General features: G+C 75.3%; 3 protein-coding genes across 3 annotated transcripts; 2 read left to right on the plus strand and 1 right to left on the minus strand.

The window, feature by feature from the left end:
* Positions 1-2: 2 nt before the first annotated feature.
* LOC309402680 (autophagy-related protein 9A-like) lies at positions 3-2,968 on the minus strand (the record flags this gene model as incomplete). Its single annotated transcript, XM_081996540.1, has 10 exons — positions 3-41; positions 120-365; positions 450-629; positions 700-853; positions 946-1,694; positions 1,801-1,942; positions 2,031-2,201; positions 2,291-2,355; positions 2,498-2,541; positions 2,869-2,968. Coding segments are annotated over 10 exons (1,890 nt in total), but the record flags the coding sequence as incomplete, so codon positions are not given.
* Positions 2,969-5,714: 2,746 nt separating this feature from the next.
* Positions 5,715-9,955, plus strand: ABCB8 (ATP binding cassette subfamily B member 8; the record flags this gene model as incomplete). Its single annotated transcript, XM_081996541.1, has 16 exons — positions 5,715-5,803; positions 6,190-6,478; positions 6,556-6,711; positions 6,797-6,891; positions 6,981-7,086; positions 7,166-7,327; positions 7,451-7,536; positions 7,615-7,712; positions 7,811-7,916; positions 7,999-8,032; positions 8,118-8,254; positions 8,348-8,442; positions 8,713-8,846; positions 9,013-9,160; positions 9,541-9,791; positions 9,875-9,955. The coding sequence occupies 16 exons, from the start codon at positions 5,715-5,717 to the stop codon at positions 9,953-9,955; spliced, it is 2,067 nt and encodes a 688-aa protein (XP_081852667.1).
* A 975-nt stretch (positions 9,956-10,930) lies between these two features.
* LOC309417830 (acid-sensing ion channel 1C-like) lies at positions 10,931-20,071 on the plus strand (the record flags this gene model as incomplete). The annotated part of the gene is given in 11 exon segments (XM_082015397.1): positions 10,931-11,603; positions 16,300-16,450; positions 16,523-16,650; positions 17,398-17,548; positions 17,646-17,702; positions 18,130-18,283; positions 18,695-18,702; positions 18,705-18,785; positions 18,850-18,929; positions 19,006-19,077; positions 19,967-20,071. Coding segments are annotated over 11 exon segments (1,542 nt in total). The 5' UTR covers positions 10,931-11,048.
* Positions 20,072-20,862: the final 791 nt, after the last annotated feature.

Consider the following 20,862-nt stretch of genomic DNA (forward strand, 5'->3'; position numbering starts at 1 on the left):
AGGATGGGCCGGGCCAGGACGCTGGCCAGCAAGCCGTCCGGCTGCGGAGACACGCGTCAGGGCGGCCGGGGCCGGAGACCCCCCGCGCCCCCTGGCCCCCAACCGCCCGCCCCACTCACCGTCGCCACCGAGTCGTCGGAGAGGAGGGACGCGCCCAGCGGCCCCTCGGCCAGGATGCGCTGGGCGGGCGGCGCGGCGGCCGCGTCCTGCTGCACCTTCTCCTTCAGGTGGCTGAGGAAGAGCTCGCTCGGCGGCGGCGGCTGCCAGCGCGGGTTGGTGATGGCGAAGTGCATCAGCGACAGCTCCGTCTTCCCGTTCTCCGCTTGCTGGTACACGGAGGCCTCCGTCTGCCCCGCCGACAGCCACTGCGGGGCAGGGGGGTGAGCGGGGCCGCCGCGCCCGGGACCCCCCGCCCCCGGGACCTCCCCCGGCCGGGGACCACCCCCCACCTGGGGATTGCCGTGGTTGCGGACGTCGAGCTGGGCGAAGGAGCAGATGTCGCCCACCCCCACCACCTCCACCGTGAAGTTGCGGAAGAAGTCGATGATGTCCAGGGCGCGGGCGGGCAGGGCAAAGATGAGGATGAGGGGGGTGAGGACGGGGCTCAGCAGCTCCTCCAGGATGAAGACCTGCGGGCGGCCGGGGAGGTCAGGGGCGTGCGGGGGCGCCTGCCGCCCGCCCGGCCCCACCCGCGCTCACCGCCTTGTACTGGAAGAGCTGCGCCATCTCGCCGCGCGTCTCCGACCGGCTGGCGTTGCCCTGCCAGTGGTCGGGCATGTAGTGGACGTGGGCCAGGACGCGCTGCAGCAGCTGCTCCGGACACCACACCGTGTGCTCGTCGGGGATGAAGGACCTGCGGGCGGGGGGCAGGCGTCCCACCTCCCGCTCAGCCACCCCGCCTGCTGCCGGGCCCGCCCGCGGCGCGGCGCGGCACGGCACACCCACCTGGCCAGAGTGACCACCAGCCCCAGCAGCGTGATGGCGGTGAGGATGTGCTGCACCGTCAGCACGTCCTCATCGTAGACGGTCAGGACGATGAGCACGGCCAGGACGGAGCCGGCGAAGAAGCCGATGTTCTTGGCCAGCACGGTGAGCAGCGGGCTGGTGAAGGAGTTCATGTACTTGGTGGCCGGCTTGTAGCCGCGGCTCAGCCGCGCCTGCAGTTCGTGGTTGAGCTCGTTGAAGTGGCGCAGGTAGTGGCGGCCGTAGAGGGACCAGCGGCGGGCGCCCAGGCTGCCCGGCTCCCGCTTGATCACCTCGGCGTAGCTGAAGAAGGCGTAGAGCAGCTGCCAGACCAGCACGCAGGGGCAGAGCAGCAGGTTGGCCAGCCCCAGCAGCACCATGGCGCGCGCCAGGCGCCGGGCCAGCTCCCGCCGCGCGCCCGCCCGCTTGCACTGCGGCCGCAGGCTCCACTTGTTCTGGAAGAGCGAGCCGGGGCCCCAGAAGAGCAGCAGCTCCAGGTTGTACTTGAGGCCCTGGGTGAGGAAGACGACGGGGCCCAGCAGCGGCAGGCGGAAGCGGACCGGCAGCAGCGACTTGTTGACCATGGCCACCGTGTAGTTCTTGAAGCGCAGGATGCGGTGGTAGATGTCCAGCTCCGTCAGCTCCCGCTTGTGCACGCACATCTGCTGCTGGCGCTGCAGCGAGATCAGCCGCGCCTGCACCTCCTGCCAGCTGTAGTTGCACAGCCCCTCCTGCACCAACGAGACGCGGATTGACGCCGGCTCGGCACGGCTCGGCACGGCTCGGCACGGCTCGGCTCGGCACCCCGGCCGGCCCCCTCCCCGCGGCCCCGCTCACCGAGGGGATGTTGAGGGCTTTGATGTAGAAGGTGCGGATCTCCCAGTAGCCGAGCAGGCTGCACAGCACCTTCACCAGCCGGTACAGCCAGAAGGCGGCTGCCATCACCAGCAGGAAGATGATCCAGCCGCTGGCCCGGATCCTGGCGGGGGGCACGCGCGTCAGGCGGGGACCCGGCGGCGCTGGGACCCCCGCGCAGCCGTGCCGGCGGCTCCAGGCCCCCTCCTCACCTCTGGGCACACTGCGGGGCGGGCAGGACGGCGTCGGGCAGCGTCACCTTGCTGCGGTCGGGGGCCGCCCCCCCGGCGTGGCTGTGGTTGAGCGGCCGGTTGGCGAAGAGGACGTCGTACTCCACGCAGCACAGCAGGAAGGTGGTGAAGGTGACGACGAACAGGAACTGCCTGGGGGCGGCGGGGGATCAGCACGGCCCCTCGCCCCGCGGCGGCGCGGCGCGGCGCGGCGCGCGGGCGGGCGTCCCGCCAGCACTTACACCAGCTCAAAGATGTCGGAGAGCATCATGCAGGCGAAGCCGTTCTTCTGGTGGAAGTGGTAGATGTTGGGGTCGCGTTAAGGAGCCTGTGGCGGCGGCGCCGGACCCCCCCGCCCCCCCTCAGCAACGTGGTCCCCCCGCCCCCCGCTGCGGCGCGGGCCGCAGGCAGGGCTGGGCAGCAGCCAGGCGGGGGCCCGGCAAGGATATCTTGGTGAAGAAATTATCCAGGTTCTTGATGTGGTGCCAGGAGTCTGGCGAGGAGAGAAAAACAGCGGGGGCTGAGCTGGGGCCACGGCACGGCCCTCCCCGGCCCCCCGCGCCCCCGCCCTGGGGCGCCCCAGCCTGGGACCCCCCCGCCTGGGACCAGCTGGAGGGCCATGGGGCAGCCGCTGCCCCCACCCCACGTGCCGCAGGGCTGGGCCTGCCCCCCCCGCCCACCCCCCGGGCAGGCTGCCCTCAATCCCCTCCCGTCGAGCCCCCCAGCCCACACCCCACGGGGAGGCCACGACCCCCAGCTGGCCTGCTGTGACCCGCCAGCGGCTCGGACCCCCCCACGGCAGGGTCTGGACCCCCGCTACCTTGTGCCCCCTCGGTGACGTGCACCAGCAGCTCCTCCTCGCCGGGGGGTGAGTCCTCCTCGAAGTCCTCCAGGCGCCGGTACTCGCCCTGCGCCGCCATCGCCCGCCGCGCCGCCTGCCAGGGACGCCCGTCGGCACCCGCCGCCGCGGCCCGGGGACCCCCGCCCGGCACGGACCCTGGCAGCAGGGGTGCCTGGGGGCACAGAGCCTCCCCCAAGCCCCATGGGCCGTGGGGCAGCCAGTGCCCAGCCGTGGGGCACAGGGATGCCGTTCTCAGCCAGGGCGAGCCGGGCTGAGCTGTCTGCCCCGCGGCCGGGAGCCGGAAATGCCGGCGAGCTCACGCAGCGCCGCCCGCGTGCCCCGAATTCGGGCGGCCTGAGCTGGCTGCTGCACCGTGGCCGCGGCCCCCGGCAGGGCCACGCCGCGCACGCCGCCCGGCCCGACGCGCTGGCCAGAGCTCCCGGGGGAGAGACCCCTGCCTGGCCCGCAGAGACCCCCGCGTCGCCCCACGTGCCATGCTGCGCTGCTCCCCCCGTCCGAGTGGGGTGGTCCCCCTTCCCCATGGAGCCCCCTCCCCACAGACCCCTGTCTCCACCGGCCCCCATCCCCACGGACTCTGGTCCCCATGGAGCCCCCTCCCCACTGAGCCTACCCTGGGACCAGAGCCGTGGGGCAGCCGAGCAGCCCAGAGCAAGGGCAGCAGCTGGGCACAGGACCCAGCTCAGGACCCAGCTCCCCAGCCCCGGTGGCCTCATAATTCCCTGGGGACCCCCAGCCATGAGGGAGGACAGGACCCCAACCCCTTCAGAGCAGGGCAGGACCCCTGGGCCCTAGGGCAAGAGGGACCCCAAACCCTTGAGACAGGAGCCCCAGGCCTTGGAGCAACACAGGACCCCAGTTCCCTTGGGGCAGCTTGGGACCCCCAACCCCTTGGGGCAGGATGGGACCCTCAACCCACTGGGGAAGGACAGCACCCCCAGCCCCTGGGGAAGGATGGGACCCCTGGACCCTTGGAGAAGGACAGGACCCCCAGCACCCAGGGCAAGACAGGACCCCCTCCCCTCAGGACAGGGCAGGACGCCCACCCCCTGGGGAAGGACAGGACCCCCAGCACCCAGGGCAAGACAGGACCCTCTCCCCTCAGGACAGGGCAGGACTCCCACCCCCCGGGGAAGGACAGGACCCCCCTCCCCTCAGGACAGGGCAGGACCTCCACCCCCTGGGGAAGGACAGGACCCCCTCCCCTTGGCACAGGATGGGATCCCTGGACTCTCAGGGCAGGACAGGACCCCAACCCCCTGGGGCAGGACCCCCCATCTGGCCCCCGCAGCCCTCCCCTTACCGCCACCGGTCGGTGCTCCCTCAGCCCCGCACGTCACCAGCGTCCCCTCCCGTGGCCGGTGCCAATGCCCGGCCAGGCCGGTGGCCGCAGGTGATGCCGTCCGGCCCCACCCCGCCGCGGCACGGCCGGGGCCTGACTCACGGCCCGCGGGCCGGCACCGGTGCGGTGAGGCCGCGGGCGCGAGGGAGCCCCGGGGCGGTGATTCAGCAGGAGGGACGCGGTCGGCAGAGACCTGAGTGCCGCCGGACGCGCCGTCCCTGCGCTGACCCCTGGCCTTGTGCAACTCCCCGTTGGGGACAGAGCCACCGTGTCCCCCGGGATCGGGTGTCCCGGCTGGTGACATGGGCATGGCCCTTCCCCCACGTGCCCCACACCGGGCGGCCAAAAATACCCGCGGGGCTGGGGCACCCGAAAATAGCCCGGGCAATGTAAACAGCCGGGGGGGGTGAGGGCTGGCGAGAGACCCCTGTACTGGGGCAGGGCAGCCGGGCCCCCTGCCCCGACACGCCGGGTCCCTGCATGCCCCGACCCTGGGGGACACGGGCACCCGTGGGGACACGCTGGCCCCACAGGGACACGCGTCGCTGCAAGGGCCCGGCTGACCCCTGCCAGGACGCGTGTGCCCCAGCGTCCCCGCAATGGCACGTGGGTCACAAGGGGACACCCACGGCCCCACAGGGACACACACACGTCGGTGGGGACATGGGCACCCGCACGGGGACACAGGCAGCGTGACAGCCCCACGGTGACACGCACCCCGCGGTGACACGCACCCCAGGAGTGCCGCGGTGACACACGGCCCACAGAGACACAGCCAGCCCGTGGGGACGCTCCCGTGGGGACAGCCCCACGCACAGACAGCAGCACGTCGACGGCCCCACGGGTGGGCCCCATGGGCCCGCATGCACCCCGTGGGGACAGGGGCACCCCAGTGACCCCGTGGGGACACATCGGCCACGTGCGGGCAGCGGCAGCCGGTGCCCCCGTGTCCCCTGGCCGGGCCGGGCGCGGGGGGAGGGGTCCAGGTGCAGCGACGTCCCCCCCGTGCCCCCCGTCCCCGGTGCTGGGTGCCCCGTCCCCCGCCGCCCCCCGCGCCCCTCGCCCCGGCTCACCTCCTGGCCGGGCGCTGGCGCGGTCCCCGCGGGGCCGGTGTCCCGGGGGCCGGGCGCTCACCGGGCCCCGCACCCGCCCCGGCCCCGGGACCGCGTCCCGCCGCCGGGCATGGCCGCAGCCCCACCGGCACCGGGGGGCCGCGCGGGGGGAAGGCGGGCCCGGTGCGGGGCCCGGAGCGCCGGGGGGGTCCGGGAGCGGGGTCCCGGGCGCCGGCGGGGCCCGGGGAGGAGCGAGGGCCCGGCGGGCGCGGGGCGCGGAGGCGGCGGCGGGCGGGGCGGGCGTGCGGGGCCGCGGCGGGTCGGGGCCGGCGCGGGGCCCGGGCCGCGGGGCGGGGGCTCCGCCCGCCGCTGCCGCCCGCCCCGGGGCCGCCCCCGCCCGCCCCGGGGCCGCCATGCTGCTGCTGCTGCGGGCGCTCGGCGCTCGGGCCGGGCTGCGCTCGGGCCCCGCCGCGCTGCGGCCGCCCCCCGCCCCGGGGCGCAGGTACCGGGGGCCGCGGGCGCCCGAGGTCCCTTGGGGGGCACCCGAGCCCCTGGGTCCCGTGGAGGGGTCCCCGGGGGCGGGGGTTGCGGCGGGGGCGGAGGCACCTCAGGGCGGCGGGGCTGGGGTGGGATCGCAAACGCCGGGGGGGGCCGGGGGCCCGGGGCAGAGCGGAGGGGCCCGGGTGCTGGCGCGCAGCTCGGGGCCGGGCCGGGAGCGGGGACACCGGCAGCGCCGGGAGGGGGGCGAGGGTGGCCCCTGCCCCGGGACAGCCCGGGGCGGCACGGGGGGCCTGGCCGTGCCGGGGGGGGGCAGCCCTCACCGCGTCCCCCCCCGAGTCCCGGGGCTGGCCCCCGGCTCGGCTGCGCCGTGCTCACCCCTCTCCCCAGTTTCAGGTATGGGGGGGGGCGCCTGGGGCTCGCCGGCCCCCCTCGCCTCGCCCCCAGGCCAACAGCACCGGCCGCGCGCTGCCTGCTCCTCGCCGGCCCGGCCGCGGGCTGCCTGGCGCTCGGCTTGCTGGGCACGGCCGCGCGCTGCCAGGAGGCCGCCGTCCTCGCCGTCCCCACCGTCCCCGCGCCACCCGAGCCCGCGCAGCCCCGGCCGGAGCCGGCCTTTGACTGGCCGGCGTTCTGGACCTTCCTGCGCCCCCAGCTCCTGGCCCTCTCGGCGGCCGTGGTGGTGAGCGGGGACGGGCGGGCAGCCGCGGTGCCCCTCGTTGTCCCGGTGCCGCGGCGTGACGCCCGCTGTCCCCGCAGCTGGCGCTGGGCGCAGCCCTGCTCAACGTCCGCATCCCGGTGCTGCTGGGCCAGCTGGTGAACGTGGTGGCCCGCTGCGCCCGCGGCCGCGTCGCCGGCTACTTGCAGGAGGCCCGGCGTCCGGCCCTGCGCCTGCTCGCCGTCTACTGCCTGCAGGTGGGCGCCGGCACCCCGGGCCGGGCGAGGGGTGCTGGGGGGCTGCCCCCCGCCCCGCGCCCCTCCGAGCCCCTCTGCTCCGCAGGGGCTGCTGACCTTCGGGTACATCGCGCTGCTGGCGCGGGTCGGGGAGCAGGTGGCGGGCAGCATGCGCAAGGCGCTCTTCGTCTCCCTGCTCCGGTAAAACGCCCCGCGAGGCAGCGGGGGGGCGTGGGGACGGGGCGTGGGGGCTCGGGGGTGCCCCAGCCCACCGCCGCTCCCGCTGGCAGGCAGGACGTGGCGTTCTTCGATGCCAACCGGACGGGGCAGCTGGTGAACCGGCTGACGGCTGACATCCAGGAGTTCAAGTCCTCCTTCAAGCTGGCCATCTCCCAGGTGAGGCCCGCGGCCGGCAGCACCAGACCCTCCCCTGCACCCCCAGACCCCAGCGCCCACCCCTGCCCGACCCCCCCAGGGCCTGCGCAGCGGCACCCAGACGGCAGGCTGCTTCGTCTCGCTCTACCTGCTCTCGCCCAAGCTGACCGGTCTCCTGCTCGTGGCGCTGCCCGCGCTGGTGGGTGCCGGGGCCCTCATCGGCGCCGTCCTCCGCAGCCTCTCCCGCCGGGCGCAGGAGCAGGTAACCCCGTGCTTGCCGCCCTACCCAGCCTTGCCACCCCCCGCAAGGGACCCTGCTGTCCCCCCCCGGGCCAGAGCAGGGGGTGTCCCACGCCGGCCCCCCTCTCCGTCCCTCTCCCCGCAGGTGGCCAAGGCCACTGGGGTGGCAGACGAGGCGCTGGGAAACGTCCGGACCGTGCGCGCCTTCGCCATGGAGGACCAGCAGGCAGGGTAAGGGGGCGGGGGGGCGTCCTGCCCGGCGGGGGCAGCGGGGGGCCGGGGGGCCGTCAGCCCCATCCCTGCCCGCAGGCTGTACTGCGCCGAGGTGGACCGCGCCGGCTGGCTGAACGAGCGGCTGGGGCTGGGCATCGCCGCCTTCCAGGGGCTCTCCAACCTGGCGCTCAACGGTGAGTGGGTGCCGTGGGGCAGGACCTGGTGGTGCCATGGGGCAGGACCCCGCAGCGCCGGGGTGCCCCGGGTCCCACCTCTGCCCTGCGCCCCGCAGGCATCGTCCTGGGGACCATCTTCGTGGGCGGCTCCCTGATGGCCGGGGACGAGCTCTCGCCGGGCGACCTCATGTCCTTCCTGGTGGCCTCGCAGACGGTGCAAAGGTCAGGGCAGGGCCCGGCGCGGCGCCTCCCCCGGCACCCCCGGCACCCCCTGAGCTCGGCCTCTCCCCTTCCGCCCCGGCAGGTCCATGGCCAACATCTCCATCCTGCTTGGGCAGGTAGGTGGGCTGGGGGCTCCCGCTGGCCCCCAGGGGCGGGCAGGGTCCGGGCGGCCCAGGGGTGCTCCCGCCGGTGTCCCCGCAGGTGGTGCGAGGTCTGAGCGCCGGCGCCCGCGTCTTCGAGCTGCTGACGCTGGAGCCCAGCGTGGCGCTGCGGGGCGGGGGCTCCATCCCCAGCCACTCCCTGCTCGGCCGCATCTGCTTCCACCGCGTCTCCTTCAGGTGAGCCGCCCCAGCCCCCCACGCCCCCGATCCAGCCCCACGGGCTGGGCGCTGGCACCGTGCTCCCGCAGCCCCCCGCTCCTCTCCCTGCAGCTACCCCACCCGCCCCGGCTACCCGGTCCTGCGGGACTTCAGCCTCACCCTGCCCCCCTGCAAGACGGTGGCCATCGTCGGACCCTCCGGAGCAGGTACCGGCCCGCCCAGGGCGGGGGACCCTCTGGCCGGCGCGCCCCAGCCTGGTGGGCAGGAGCCGGCTCAGCCCCTCACCGGTCCCGGCGCGCATCCTCCTGCGCCCCAGTCCTCCGCCCAGTGAGCCCAGTGGGCCCCAGGGACTGGGAGCCGGCCTCCGCGCCTGCTGCCCGCCCAGCAGCTCTCTGCGAGGGGCTGGCGGCCGGCACCGGGGGGCATGGGGGTGGGTGGCCGGGCGGTGCCGCGGCACTGAGGGCTCCCCTCCGCAGGGAAGTCGACGGTGGCGGCGCTGCTGGAGCGGTTCTACGAGCCCACGCAGGGCACCATCACCCTGGACGGCCGCGACATCTCCTCCCTGGACCCCTCCTGGCTGCGAGGGCAGGTCATCGGCTTCATCAGCCAGGTTCGGGGCTGCCGCGGGGCGCTGGGCTGCCGCGGGGCGCTGGGCTGCCGCGGGGCGCTTCCCCCAGGCGCTGGACGGGGACGCCGTGGGCCCACGCTGCCCCAGGGGAGGGCAGGGAGGTGGCCCCGGCCGGGGCTCGGTGCTGAGGGGCCGGATGCTGCCCCAGGAGCCGGTGCTCTTCGGAACAACCATCATGGAGAACATCCGCTTCGGGAAGCCGGGAGCCTCCGACGCGGAGGTGTACGCCGCGGCCCAGCTCGCCAACGCCGATGGCTTCATCCGCAGCTTCCCCGAGGGCTACGACACCGTCGTGGGTAGGTGCCGGGCTCCGGCCAGGCTGTGTGCCGCGGAGCGGGGCGTGGCGGGTGTGGGAGGCAGGCGGGCACCCCCAGACCGGCCCAGCCACCCCTCGGGCTGGAGGGACGAGCACGAGACCCTGGCCAAGGTGGCCCAAGTCACCCCAGGGACACTGGCTCCCAGTCACCGCCGGCGTGAGGCTGTGCCGGGAGGGAGCAGCGGCCATGCTGGGCTCCCCGCAGGAAGGACGCGGTTCGGCGCTGGCGTTCCTGGGGGGTCCCGTGGCTCTGGCATGGGAGGTGGTGTGGGAACGTGGCTGTGCTCCTCCACTCCCGTCCTTGGGGAGGGGGCTCTCGCCGGGCTGGGGCGGCACCGGCATCCCTGCGGTCCCCGTCAGGCGAGCGCGGCACGGCGCTCTCGGGGGGTCAGAAGCAGCGCATCGCCATCGCCCGGGCCCTGCTGAAGGACCCCGCCGTCCTGATCCTGGATGAGGCCACGAGCGCGCTGGACGCCCAGTCGGAGCAGGCGGTGCAGGAGGCGCTGGACCGCGCCGCCTCGGGCCGCACGGTGCTGCTCATCGCCCACCGCCTCAGCACCATCCGGGGGGCCGACCTCATCGTGGTGCTGGCACAGGGCCGGGTGGCCGAGGTGAGCAGCGCTGGGGGTGCGGGCAGGAGCGGGCGGGGGGGTGGGCAGCCACGTGGGTGACACCGTCTCCGCCATCCCCGCAGGCAGGGACCCACGAGGAGCTGGTGCGACGGGGGGGTCTCTACGCCGAGCTCATCCGCCGGCAGACCAAGGACCGGACCTGAGCGTGGGGCGGGGGGCACGGTCTCCCAGGCTGCCCCCCCAAATAAACCAGGGACGGAAGGCGTTGTGGGGTCTCCGCTGCCTGGGGCGGTTCTGGGGGAGGGTCAAGCCGGGGCCGGACCGGGCGGCGGGGGGGAGGGGCGGGAAGGATACGGGCCTCCGGGCCGCTCGGGGGCGCCCTTCGCAGCGGCGGGGGGTCGGGGCTGGTGCGCGGACTCCCGCCCCTCCGGGGGGGGGGGGGGGGTGTGAGGTTTAATTCGTGGGCGGGGCTGCGGGGGCTGGCCCCGCCTCCCCCCGTCTGCGGGCCGGCTGCCGTGCCCGCGGGGGCGGCGGGGTCCTGCGTGGGGCGGGGGCCCCCCGCGAGCTGTGCTCCGCGCTGTGCCGCTCGCTGCCCCTCGCCGGGGCTGGGGCTGGTCACGGCCCGAGCGGGGACCCCGCGGGGACCCCCCGGCACTGCTGCCTGCCGAGCCCCCCCGGCGCTCTCTGCCCCGCCGTACCCCAGCGCCCGCGGCCCCGCCGCTCCGGGCAGGGCCCGGGGGGTCCTGCAGCCCCGGCTCGGGCAGGGCCCGCTCCGCGGGGGGTTCCGCGCCCAGGGCCCAGCGGGAGGGGAGTGGGGCTGCCGTGGGGCAGCCCCCAGCCCTGCCCGGCCCCCCGGGGGGCGGCCCGTCCCGGGGGGCGGGGGCGGGTGGAGCCGCCGCGGGAGGGGCGGGGGGCGGCCGCAGACCGGGAGCGGCAGCGGCTGCGCTGCGGCGGCGGCGGGACCGGGAGCGGGGCCGGGGCCGGGGCCGGGGCCGCACTGGGCGGTGGCACCGCAGCGCGGGGGGGTGGAGCGGCCGGTCCTGCCCTGCCCGCCCTGCCTGCCCTGCCCGCCCTGCCTGCCCTGACCTCTCTGCCGGCCCAGCCTTGCCCTGCCCACCCTGCCTAGCGCTGCCTGCCCCCTGCCTGCCCTCTGCCTGCCCTGCCCTGCCCAGCCCAGCCCTGCCTCTCCCTGCCTGCCTGCCTGCAGCCCCCTGAGCGCGGCGCGGCCATGGGCCGGGGGCGACCGCAGTCCCGGGGGGGCTGAGGGTGGCGGGGAGCGCGGGGCCCGGCGGCAGGATGAGGGCGGGCTCGGAGGGCAGCGGGGAGGGCGAGGGGCTCTCCAGCCTGCGGGCCTTCGCCCACAGCTCCTCGCTACACGGCATCAGCCACGTCTTCGCCTACGGGGCCGTGTCGCTGCGCCGCGTGCTGTGGGGCGCCTTCTTCTTGGGGTCGCTGGGGCTGCTGCTGCTGGTCTGCGCCGAGCGCGTCGCCTACTTCCTCACCTACCCCCACGTCACCAAGCTGGACGAGGTGGCCGCCCACAACCTCACCTTCCCGGCCATCACCATCTGCAACCTCAACGAGTTCCGCTTCTCCAAGATCACCCGCAACGACATGTACCACGTGGGCGAGCTGCTGGCGCTGCTCAACGACCGCTACGAGATCAGCAACCCGCAGCTGGCCGAGCCCCACGTCCTGGCCGCCCTGCGCGACAAGGCCAACTTCAAGAACTTCAAGGCGAAGCCCTTCAGCATGGCCGAGTTCTACAACCGCACCGGCCACGACCTGGCCGACATGCTGCTGCAGTGCTCCTTCCGCGGCGCCAACTGCACCGCCCGCAACTTCACCGTGGTGAGTGCCGGCCTCGGGGCGCGCGCGGGCCCCCGGGCAGAGGAGAGGGTGCCGCTGGGGACGGGGTGGCTGCGCACCCCCAGGGACCACGAAGGGCTGTGGGTGTCCCATCGGGGTCAGGCACCGACACGCTGGGGCTGCTGCGGCACCGATGGGTGAGCCCCTTCTCCCGACCCGCAGCAGTCCCACCGGCATGTCCCAGTGCCCGCAGCGCATCCGCCCATGCCCACCATCCCAGGTGCTGTGGCAGGCTGGGTGCCAGCCTGGGATGCTCCCGCCCCACGCTCGCTGCAGGGGTGCCAGGCGGCTGGGAACGGCGCCCAGGCTGGAGCCGTGCTGTGCCAGGGGCCCTGCACCGGGCCGGGCGGCTCTGCCCGGATGCGGGATGCCTGTGGGTGCGGGGTGCTGGCGGGTACACCCCACAGCCACGCTCCCCTGGCACCGACCCCAGATGCCACCCGGGCACTGGCAGCAGCAGCCGCTTCCCCCGGCTGTGTTTGCACACAGGCTCCCCCGCCTGCGGCTCCCCCGCGCAGCCCGCCCCGGCGCGGGCGGGGGTCCCTGTGCCAAAGCCGCCCCCCTGCAGCCTGGGGTTCCATGGCCCCAGCGCTGCCCGCAGCACACCCCGCCACTCCTGGGGCTGTGCCCTCTCTTCACCGGGGAGTTGCCGGTGCCCGTGTGCTCTCACCACGCCCGCCGTGCCCCGGCGGCGCGGGGCTGCATGGGACCGAGCTGCGTCCCCTGGGCTGCGGGCTCACCCCCGGGTGACGTGCAGGGTGTGGGCAGCTGCCGGAGCATGGCTGCCACGTCCCTGCGCAGACGGGGCTTGCTGTGGGCAGCCGGGCAGCTGCAGGAGGACGTGCCCTCCCTGCCCCACGCAGCCCGGGGTGGGCACGGCGACCCCCGACTCGGCACTCGGCTCCCCCAGGCAAACCTTGGCCATGAGCAGCCTGGGCCGGGTCCTGCGAGACCCGCCTGGGGCAGCGACTGCCCGGCAGAGACGGGCAGGGGCGGTGGCACAGGCAGGACGGGCAGCGGCGGTGGTACGGGCAGGGCGGGCGCCTCCTTCGCGCCGGGGGAGCAGCGTGCTGAGGGAGCTGGGCAGCCTGTGCCCGCCGCGCATGGCTCCGCTCAGTCCCCACCGCCGTCACCGTGGGCTCGGCTGCGCTATCGCAGCAGCAGTTACTGTCAGCTTAAGACTCGTCGCGTGTGACATTAACTTTCCGTGGGAGCTCGGTTCAACAGCGTCCCTTTGGGCAGCTCCGCGCTCCTTTTGCCAGAGCAGCTCTGCCGGTGTCCCCATGGCAGGGTTGAGGGCTGGGACGTGCGGCGGGAGGATTGAGGGTCCCCAGGGCAGGACACCGGGCGGCACACGCTGCACGGCGGCGGCTCGCTGCAGCCTGGAAGCCGATACCTCTCCGGGGAGCGTGGCTGAGCCACCGAGATCCTGGTGTGCCACTGGCACGTGGGGCTGGTGCCTGCCCCAGGGGTGCACGGGTACCCATCTCCGCTCTTGTGCCGATGATCTCGGCGGATGCACGTGTGCTCTGCTGCTCCCGCTGCCCCCGGGCTCGCGGACGCCGCCGGGAGCGTCGGGCTCTGCCCACGTGTGCCGCACAACTGTCCCCGCTGCCGCCTTCTCCGCGACGGGCGGCGAGAAACTTCTGCCTGAGCAGCCGCTGCCCCGGCTCAGCCCAGCTCGGCCCAGCTCGGCCACTCCGGCTGCACCCGCTGCGACTTTGCCAGCTAAAAATGCAGCCGGGGTTAGCCGCAGCTTGTGACCCGCTGAGCCGGCAGCTCCCGGGACCGTGTCCCGGCCGGCGGCGGTAGGCTCCGGGGCTGCCGGGGCTCCCCTCCCCTGCGGGGACGGAGCGGCAGGCTGGGCACGGTGCCTCCCCCAGCCCGGTCCCCGGGGTCCCCGGGGTCCCCAGGCACCGGGCGGTGTCCAAAGCTGGGTTTGTGGCTGGGTCTGTGGCCCCCCGGGGCCTCCCCCCGGGGCTGGCCAGGCTGGGGCAGGCCGGGGGTGTGGGGACGGGAGGTGCTCGGGGACGGGGGCTCCCATGGTGGGTCACCCCCGCTGTGGGGACCAGGAGAGCTGGCAGTGCCGGGGCCGTGTCCCCGTCCCTGCCCCCTCCCAAAGCCCCCCCGCCCCCCCCAGCGCATCCCTGCGCCGGGCAGCCGTTGCCATGGCAGCCGCCCCCCTTCCTCCTTGGGCAGCGTGTTGCCATGGCAACGGCTCCCCTCTTTGGGAGCAGCCCGTTGCCACAGCAGCGCCCCCCCGCCCCCCCCGTGGGGCAGGATGGGGGGGACGACACACCCCATAGCGGGGGGGGGGCCCTGACCTATGGGGCAGTTACAGCCCCCCAGGCCATGGGTCAGTGACCGGGGCCGTGGCTGCTGCCCCTCGGTGGGGTGGGGGCTGTGGGCCCCTGCGTGGGATGGGGCTCTGCCCTGGGGGCATGGCGGGGGCTAGGCTGGGGGAGTGGGGGTCGGGGGGCTGCGGGGGCTCTGGGGGGCAGCTCGGGGTTGTTGAGCTCAGGTCACACTGGGGGCGCTGGGCAGGGTCCCTGCCCCCGGGCGTGGGGGGCTCTGGGCGCTGGGGTCCCCGGCCGTGGGCCCTGGGGGCTCTGGGGGCTCTGGCACGGAGGCGGCTCCCAGGCCCTGCTGGGGACGATGGCCTCGGCGCGGTGGCTAAGCCGAGCCCCGGTTCCCGTCGCCGTCCTGGCTCACGCCCTCCCCGCTCACGTGTCCCCCCGCGGCCCCCCGGCCCCCCGCCGTGCTGAAACCCAGTCCCCTGCAAGGCTGCGGCAGAGCCGGGGAGGACGGGCCGCCACGGCCGCCGGGGCTGGGCACGGGGGGGCGGGGGGCGGCCGGCCTGGCGGCCTTCGCCCGCTCCTGCACGCCGCGCGGGCTGGGGCGCATCTCCCTGCCCGGCGCCGCACCGCGGTGCCTGCTCTGGGCCGGCGCCTTCCTGCCGCAGGCGGGGGAGCGGGTCCAGCGCTGGGCCGCGTACCCCACGTCACCGTGCTGGACGAGGCGGCGAGCCGTGTCCTCGCCTTCCCCGCCATCGCCCTCCGCAACCACAGCCGCATCCGGCGCTCCCCGCTCGCCCCCGCGACCTGTTCTGGCTGGGCGGGGGGGAGGGTGGACTGGCCCCACTACCCGCGGGCGCCGGGGCAGCCCCCGGCCTCGCCGGCTTCTTCCCCCAGCTACCAGCGCGCCGGGCACCCCGTCCACGAGGCGCTGCTGCGCTTCCGTGGCCGGGGCTGCGGCCCCGAGAATGTCACCGGCGTGAGCGCCAGCGCCACGGGCACGACCGCAGCCACGGGGGGCTCTGCCCCGGGCAAGGCTTGGGCAGGACCCCCAGGGCTGAGCAGGCTTTGGGGCCCTCGGTGCACAGGCTGTGGGGCGACGGCAGGGTGGGGGCACGGCCCCTGCTCGCCCCGCTGTCCCCCCGCCCCAGGCGCTCGGTGAAGCTCCTACCATGCTGTCCCGCGGCAGCTCCCCTTGCCCACCCTGCCATGGGGCGACGTGGGGCCGTGGGGGAGCGCGGTGGAGATGGGGGGTCATGGGGGTCGGGGGGCCTATGGCCGGATGGTGCGGCTCTCGGCCCCGCTCCCCACGGGAGAGCTGGACCCGGGACTGTGGGGAGGGGTGGGAAGCGGCTGTGGGGCAGTGGGGGCGAGGGCGCCATGGGGGGCAGGGGCAAGTGGTCTGTGCTTGCTGCTAAGCGGCCGTGGAGGCCGGTGAGGGCTTTCTCTGTGCTGGGGGGCTGCAGGAAGAGGTGGGTCAGCCCGGGGTGGGGGGACTGTGGGCACCTTCCCAGGGGTTGGGGTCCCACATCCCGCCTGGCTGGGGACGGCCTGGACGCTGGGGCAGGGGTCCCACAGGACGGCCGGGACCCAGCAGAGCCGAGGACACCTTGCTGGGGCAGGGACAGCGGCAGCCGCCCCACGGCCCATCTGCTGCCCTACGCTGGTCCCAAAGGGGAAGGAATGGATGCACCAGCACGAGCTGATGGGGCACTGGGATCCTGCACTGGGGCTGTGTGGGGTGCTGGGATCCTGCACTGGAGGCACTAGGATCCTGCACTGGGGCTGTGTGGGGTGCTGGGATCCTGCACTGGAGGCACTGGGATCCCGCACTGGGGCTGTGTGGGGTGCTGGGATCCTGCACTGGAGGCACTGGGATCCTGCACTGGGGCTGTGTGGCGTGCTGGGATCCTGCACTGGAGGCACTGGGATCCCACACTGGGGCCGTGTGGGGTGCTGGGATCCCGCACTGGAGGCACTGGGATCCCGCACTGGAGGCACTGGGATCCCGCGCTGGAGGCACTGGGATCCCGCGCTGGAGGCACTGGGAGCCCGCACTGGGGCCGTGTGGGGTGCTGGGATCCTGCACTGGGGCCGTGTGGGGTGCTGGGATCCTGCACTGGAGGCACTGGGAGCCCGCACTGGGGCCGTGTGGGGTGCTGGGATCCTGCACTGGGGCCGTGTGGGGTGCTGGGATCCTGCACTGGAGGCACTGGGAGCCCGCACTGGGGCCGTGTGGGGTGCTGGGATCCTGTGCTGGGATCCTGCCCTGGGGCCGTGCGGGGTCCCGGGCGCTGCGCGGTGGGTGCAGGGCAGGCGGGGGCCCGGCGCCCGTCCCCCAGCCCCCCGCGGCGGGGGCTGAGGGTCCCGCCCTGTGCCCGCAGATCTTCACCCGCCTGGGCAAGTGCTACACCTTCAACGCGGGGGGGCCGGGCCGGGAGGTGCTGACCACGCTGCAGGGCGGCGCGGGGAACGGCCTGGAGCTGATGCTCAACGTCCAGCAAGAGGAATACCTGCCCGTCTGGGGGGACACGGGTGAGGGCCCCCCGCAGCCCGGCCCGCGGCGCGGCCGCCGCCCCGCGCCCCGACGCCCTCCCTGCCTTGCAGACGAGACCTCCTACGAGGCGGGGGTGAAGGTGCAGATCCACAGCCAGGAGGAGCCCCCCTTCATCGACCAGCTGGGCTTCGGCGTGGCGCCCGGCTTCCAGACCTTCGTGTCCTGCCAGCAGCAGCGGGTATCCGGCGCGTGGAGGGGGCTGCGGGGCTGCAGACCCCCCGCCCAGGGCTCGGGCAGTCCCGGCACAGCCGCAGCTGTCCCCGCAGGGGCGTCCCGCGGCGAGCCGTGCCGCGCCGCACGGCAAGTACCGCGCCACCGGTGCGGCAGCTCTGCCACCGCGACGGCCGGGAGCATCACAGCACGGTGCGGGGCAGCCCCGCGCCAGGACCGCTCGGTCCTGCCGCAGGCGCCAGCTCCCGGCAGCGACCCCCCAGCCTTCTGCCGAACAGACCGGCGGCAGGGGCGGCATCCAGCTGGCACAGCCAGACACCTAAATTTAGGTGTCTCGAGTGGGCGTCTCCATGTGCGCCGGCACTTGCGGCGCGGGCGGCGGGGAGCGCGGTGGCGGGAGCGTGGCCCTTGGCGTCCATGGGTGCTCTGCTGGGCCCCGCTGCTCCCTCGCCAAGCGCGCTGCCCGCACCAGCCCCGGCACAGCCCGGCACAGCCCCACCGGCCGCCTCAGGGAGCACGGGAGCCCGTGCCGACCCCCCGTCACGCCTGGCTCCCGCGTGCTCCCGGCCGGCGCCGCGCGCCAGTCCCGGTCCCTTTCCTCCGGCCGCCGCGGGCGGTGCCGTCCCCGCGCCCGGCAAGGAGGGGCGGGGGAGGGAGCGGGGTCTCTGGGGCGGCGTGTGCCCCCAGCGCTGGCTCCACGGGGCAGGGCACCGAGGCCGGGGACGCCGAGTTTTCCTTAGCGCGCGGCCGGCAGCTGGTGTACCTGCCCCCGCCCTGGGGGGACTGCAAGGCCACCCCCATCGAGTCCGACTTCTTCACCAACTACAGCATCACCGCCTGCCGCCTGGACTGCGAGACGCGCTACCTGGCCGAGAACTGCAACTGCCGCATGGTGCACATGCCGGGTGAGCCGGGGCCGGGACCGGGGCCGGGGGGTGGCCGCCGCGGGGCCGGGCCGGCGGGGAGACCCTCCTGCCCCTGCGACTGCTGCCTGCCCCGCAGGCAACGCCAACGTCTGCACCCCGGAGCAGTACAAGGAGTGCGCTGACCCCGCGCTGGGTACGTACCAGGGGCAGCCCCCGCCCCGGCCCCGCCGCCTCTGGTATCCCTAGCCCAGGGTCTGGCCCTGGGAGCCGCCGGCCCTGGACACCCCCAGCCTCACCCCCAGGACCCCTCGTCCCCCCGGCTCCGTTGCCGTGAATGTGGTGCCGGTGTGCCCGTGCCCTCGCTTGGGGGGTCACTGCTGTCCCTGCCTGCACCGACCCCAGGCATGCGGGTCTGGGCTCCCTGCCGTGTGCTGCCGGCAGCGCCCGCGGCACACTCGTCCCGTGCCGCCGGCACCCTCATCCCGTGCCGCCTGCACTCACTGCTGCCCAGGCTTTGCCCAGGGCTGGGGCTCTGCCTTCGGAGCAGCCCGCTCCCCAGCGCAGGCACGGGCCGCGGCCACGCGGTCCCCGTGGTCCCCATCCCACCCGCGCCCCCCCAGACTTCCTGGTGAAGAAGGACAGCGAGTACTGCGCCTGCCGCACGCCCTGCGCCATGGTGCGCTACGGCAAAGAGCTCTCCATGGTGAAGATCCCCAGCAAGGCCTCCGCCAGGTACCTGGCCAAGAAGTTCAACAAGACGGAGCAGTACATCGCGTGAGTGCCGCCGCCGCGCTGACCGACGGCCCCGCCAGCGCACGGCCCTGCACGGCGTGACGGCGTGATACGGCACGGCCGCGTGGCATCCCCCAGCATGTGTGAACTGGCCTGGCCCAGCGTGGCACGGCACAGGACGGCACTGCCTCCCCTGTGCAAAACTGTCCCAGCGCAGGGAAAACCATGGGGCATGGCACGGCATGGCACGGCACGGCATGGCGCGGGACAGCATGGCACAGTACGGCACCACATGGCACAGTACATCCTTGTGCCACCCCAGCAGAGGGCAGAGCCCTCCGCCCCGTCCCACCGCGGCACGGCACAGCCCCCCGCCCCCCCCCGGACCGCCGCAGCCGGGGAAGCCGCCTGACGGCTCGTCTGTCCATCCCGGCCCCGTCTGTCCCCCCCCAGGGACAACGTGCGGTCCTGGACATCTTCTTCGAGGCCCTGAACTACGAGATGATCGAGCAGAAGAAGGCGTACGAGGTGGCGGGGCTGCTGGGTGAGTGCCCGGGGGCGGGGGGGGCGGGGGCGCAGCCCCCCTCTAACGCCGCCCTCCTGCCCAGGTGACATCGGGGGGCAGATGGGGCTCTTCATCGGCGCCAGCCTCCTCACCATCCTGGAGATCTTCGACTACCTGTACGAGGTGAGTGCCCGGCCGGCCCCCCGGCCCCCCACGCTGCTCCACGGCCGGGGTGGGGGCTCTGACCCGTCTCCCCCAGGTGTTCCGGGACAAACTCCTCAGCTTCTACAAGGAGAAGAAGAGGACGCCCAGGAGGGACAGCAGCACCCTGGTAACCCCCCCCCGCAGCCCCCTGCGGCTCAGCCCGCCCGGCCCTGCCCCGCCAGGGGCTGCGCCCTCCCGGCTCCCCCCACCCCTCCGGGCCGCGACCCGGCCGCCCCGTCCCCCCTCCCCTGGCACAGCCGGCAAGGGGGGGCCTCGCACCTCATCCCACCCATCTGCTGCTCGGCCTCATCCCGCGCCGACACCGGCACCATCTCCCGCTCGGACCCCGCGCGCTCATTCGCTCTGTCCGTCCGTCCGTTCGTCCGTCCTGCGGCCCCGCCGCCCGCCAGGAGCATCCAGCGGTCCCGGGCAGCCCCGCTGGCCCGCTCCCGCCGGGGCCCAGGTAGAGATCCCGGGGGGCAGCACCCACAGAGCCCCCGGCGCTGCCGGCACAGGGGGCCGCGGGGCTGCCGCCCCCACGGGGGGTCAGGGGGTCCCTGGCCGGTGCACAGTGCGGGGCGAGGAGGCCACGGCCCTGCAGGGGGGCTGTGACCCCCCCCCCTTCCCCTGCAGGCGGGCCCCAGGGGTCCGCGCCCCCCTCCCTCCATCCCAGGCTTCTCGGCATCATCCCTGCAGCCGGTGTGCGGGGCTGCCCCCCCCGGCTCCGCGCCCATCCTCATGCATCACTCGCCGGCACCGCGCCCCCCGCCCTCCCCGCTCCAGGACGCCATGGGACCGGAGGCAGCCCCAGACCTGGGGGAGGCTCGCCGCTCGGGGCCGGGGGGGGCAGGGGGCCAGCCTTGCTCCGCAGCGGCCGCGCGCCGGGGCAGCCCGAGGGGCGTGTGGGGCGGGGGCACGGGGCAGAGCCCCCCAGCACGGGCAAGGAGGGCGGCTGCAGCGTGGCCTGGGCGCAGCGAGCAGCCCCCCGCCGCCCCCGACCACCCCCCCATCCCCAGAGCGCCCGTCACCCCCTGCGCTGCCACGCGGACGGTCTCGGCTTCGCCCCGAACGTGCTACCTCGTCACCCGGCTCTAGGCGCCTTCGAGGAGTTCGCCTGCTGAGGGCCCAGCCCCGCGCCCCCGGCCACGCCGGGGGGATGTGGGGGGCCGCCGGCAGCAGCCCCCGCCGCTCTGCCCCCCCGGGACCCTGCGGGGCTGGCACTGGGCCCCCCCCCGAGGGGGTGGCGGGGGGCCGGAGGGGGTGGAGCCCCCCCGGCCCTGCCCCCCGCGTACCTGCATGTGCTGCTTGCGCCCGCGCCCCTCCCTGCTGCGCTGTACACGCGACGCCTGCTCGCTGCAGCCCCCCACCCCATTAAAGACCTGTCCCAGGCCCCAGCTCCTGTGCTGCTGGGGGGGACATGGGCCGGCCCGTGCCGGGGGTGGCGGGGGGCCCGGTAGGCGGCAGCGGGGGGTCCCTCGTGCCCCAGGAAGGAGGAGGCAGGCGCTGGGGAGAGGCAGCTCTTTATGGGGGTCGCACACACGCACGTTCACCCACGTACAGCAGCAAGGTAGAAAAGAAATGGGGCGCAACCCCCCTGGAGAGTTGGCACCCAGGACCCCCTCCCCTGCCGGGGAAGGGGCTGGGGGGAGCAGGGAGAGGGAGGGGTAGGGAACCCCCCCGGAGGGGTCCCCGCGCCTGGTCCCGGAGGGTCCTGCCCCTCCACCAGCACTGTGGCCCCGGGGAGGGCTCCATGCGCTCCTGGCCAGCCCCGGCCCCACCGGGGGGCTGGGGGCGGGGGTCCCATACCAGCACCCCGCAGGCGGGGTGGAACCGGGGCAGCATCGGGTTAAAAACCTAATAAATACGGGGGGGGGTTGTGTTTCTGGGGTGCTGGCACCTTGCTCCTCACCTT

The sequence above is a fragment of the Phaethon aethereus genome, assembly GCF_964289735.1.
Source record: "Phaethon aethereus genome assembly, chromosome: 2".
In the NCBI taxonomy this organism is placed as follows: Eukaryota; Metazoa; Chordata; class Aves; order Phaethontiformes; family Phaethontidae; genus Phaethon; species Phaethon aethereus.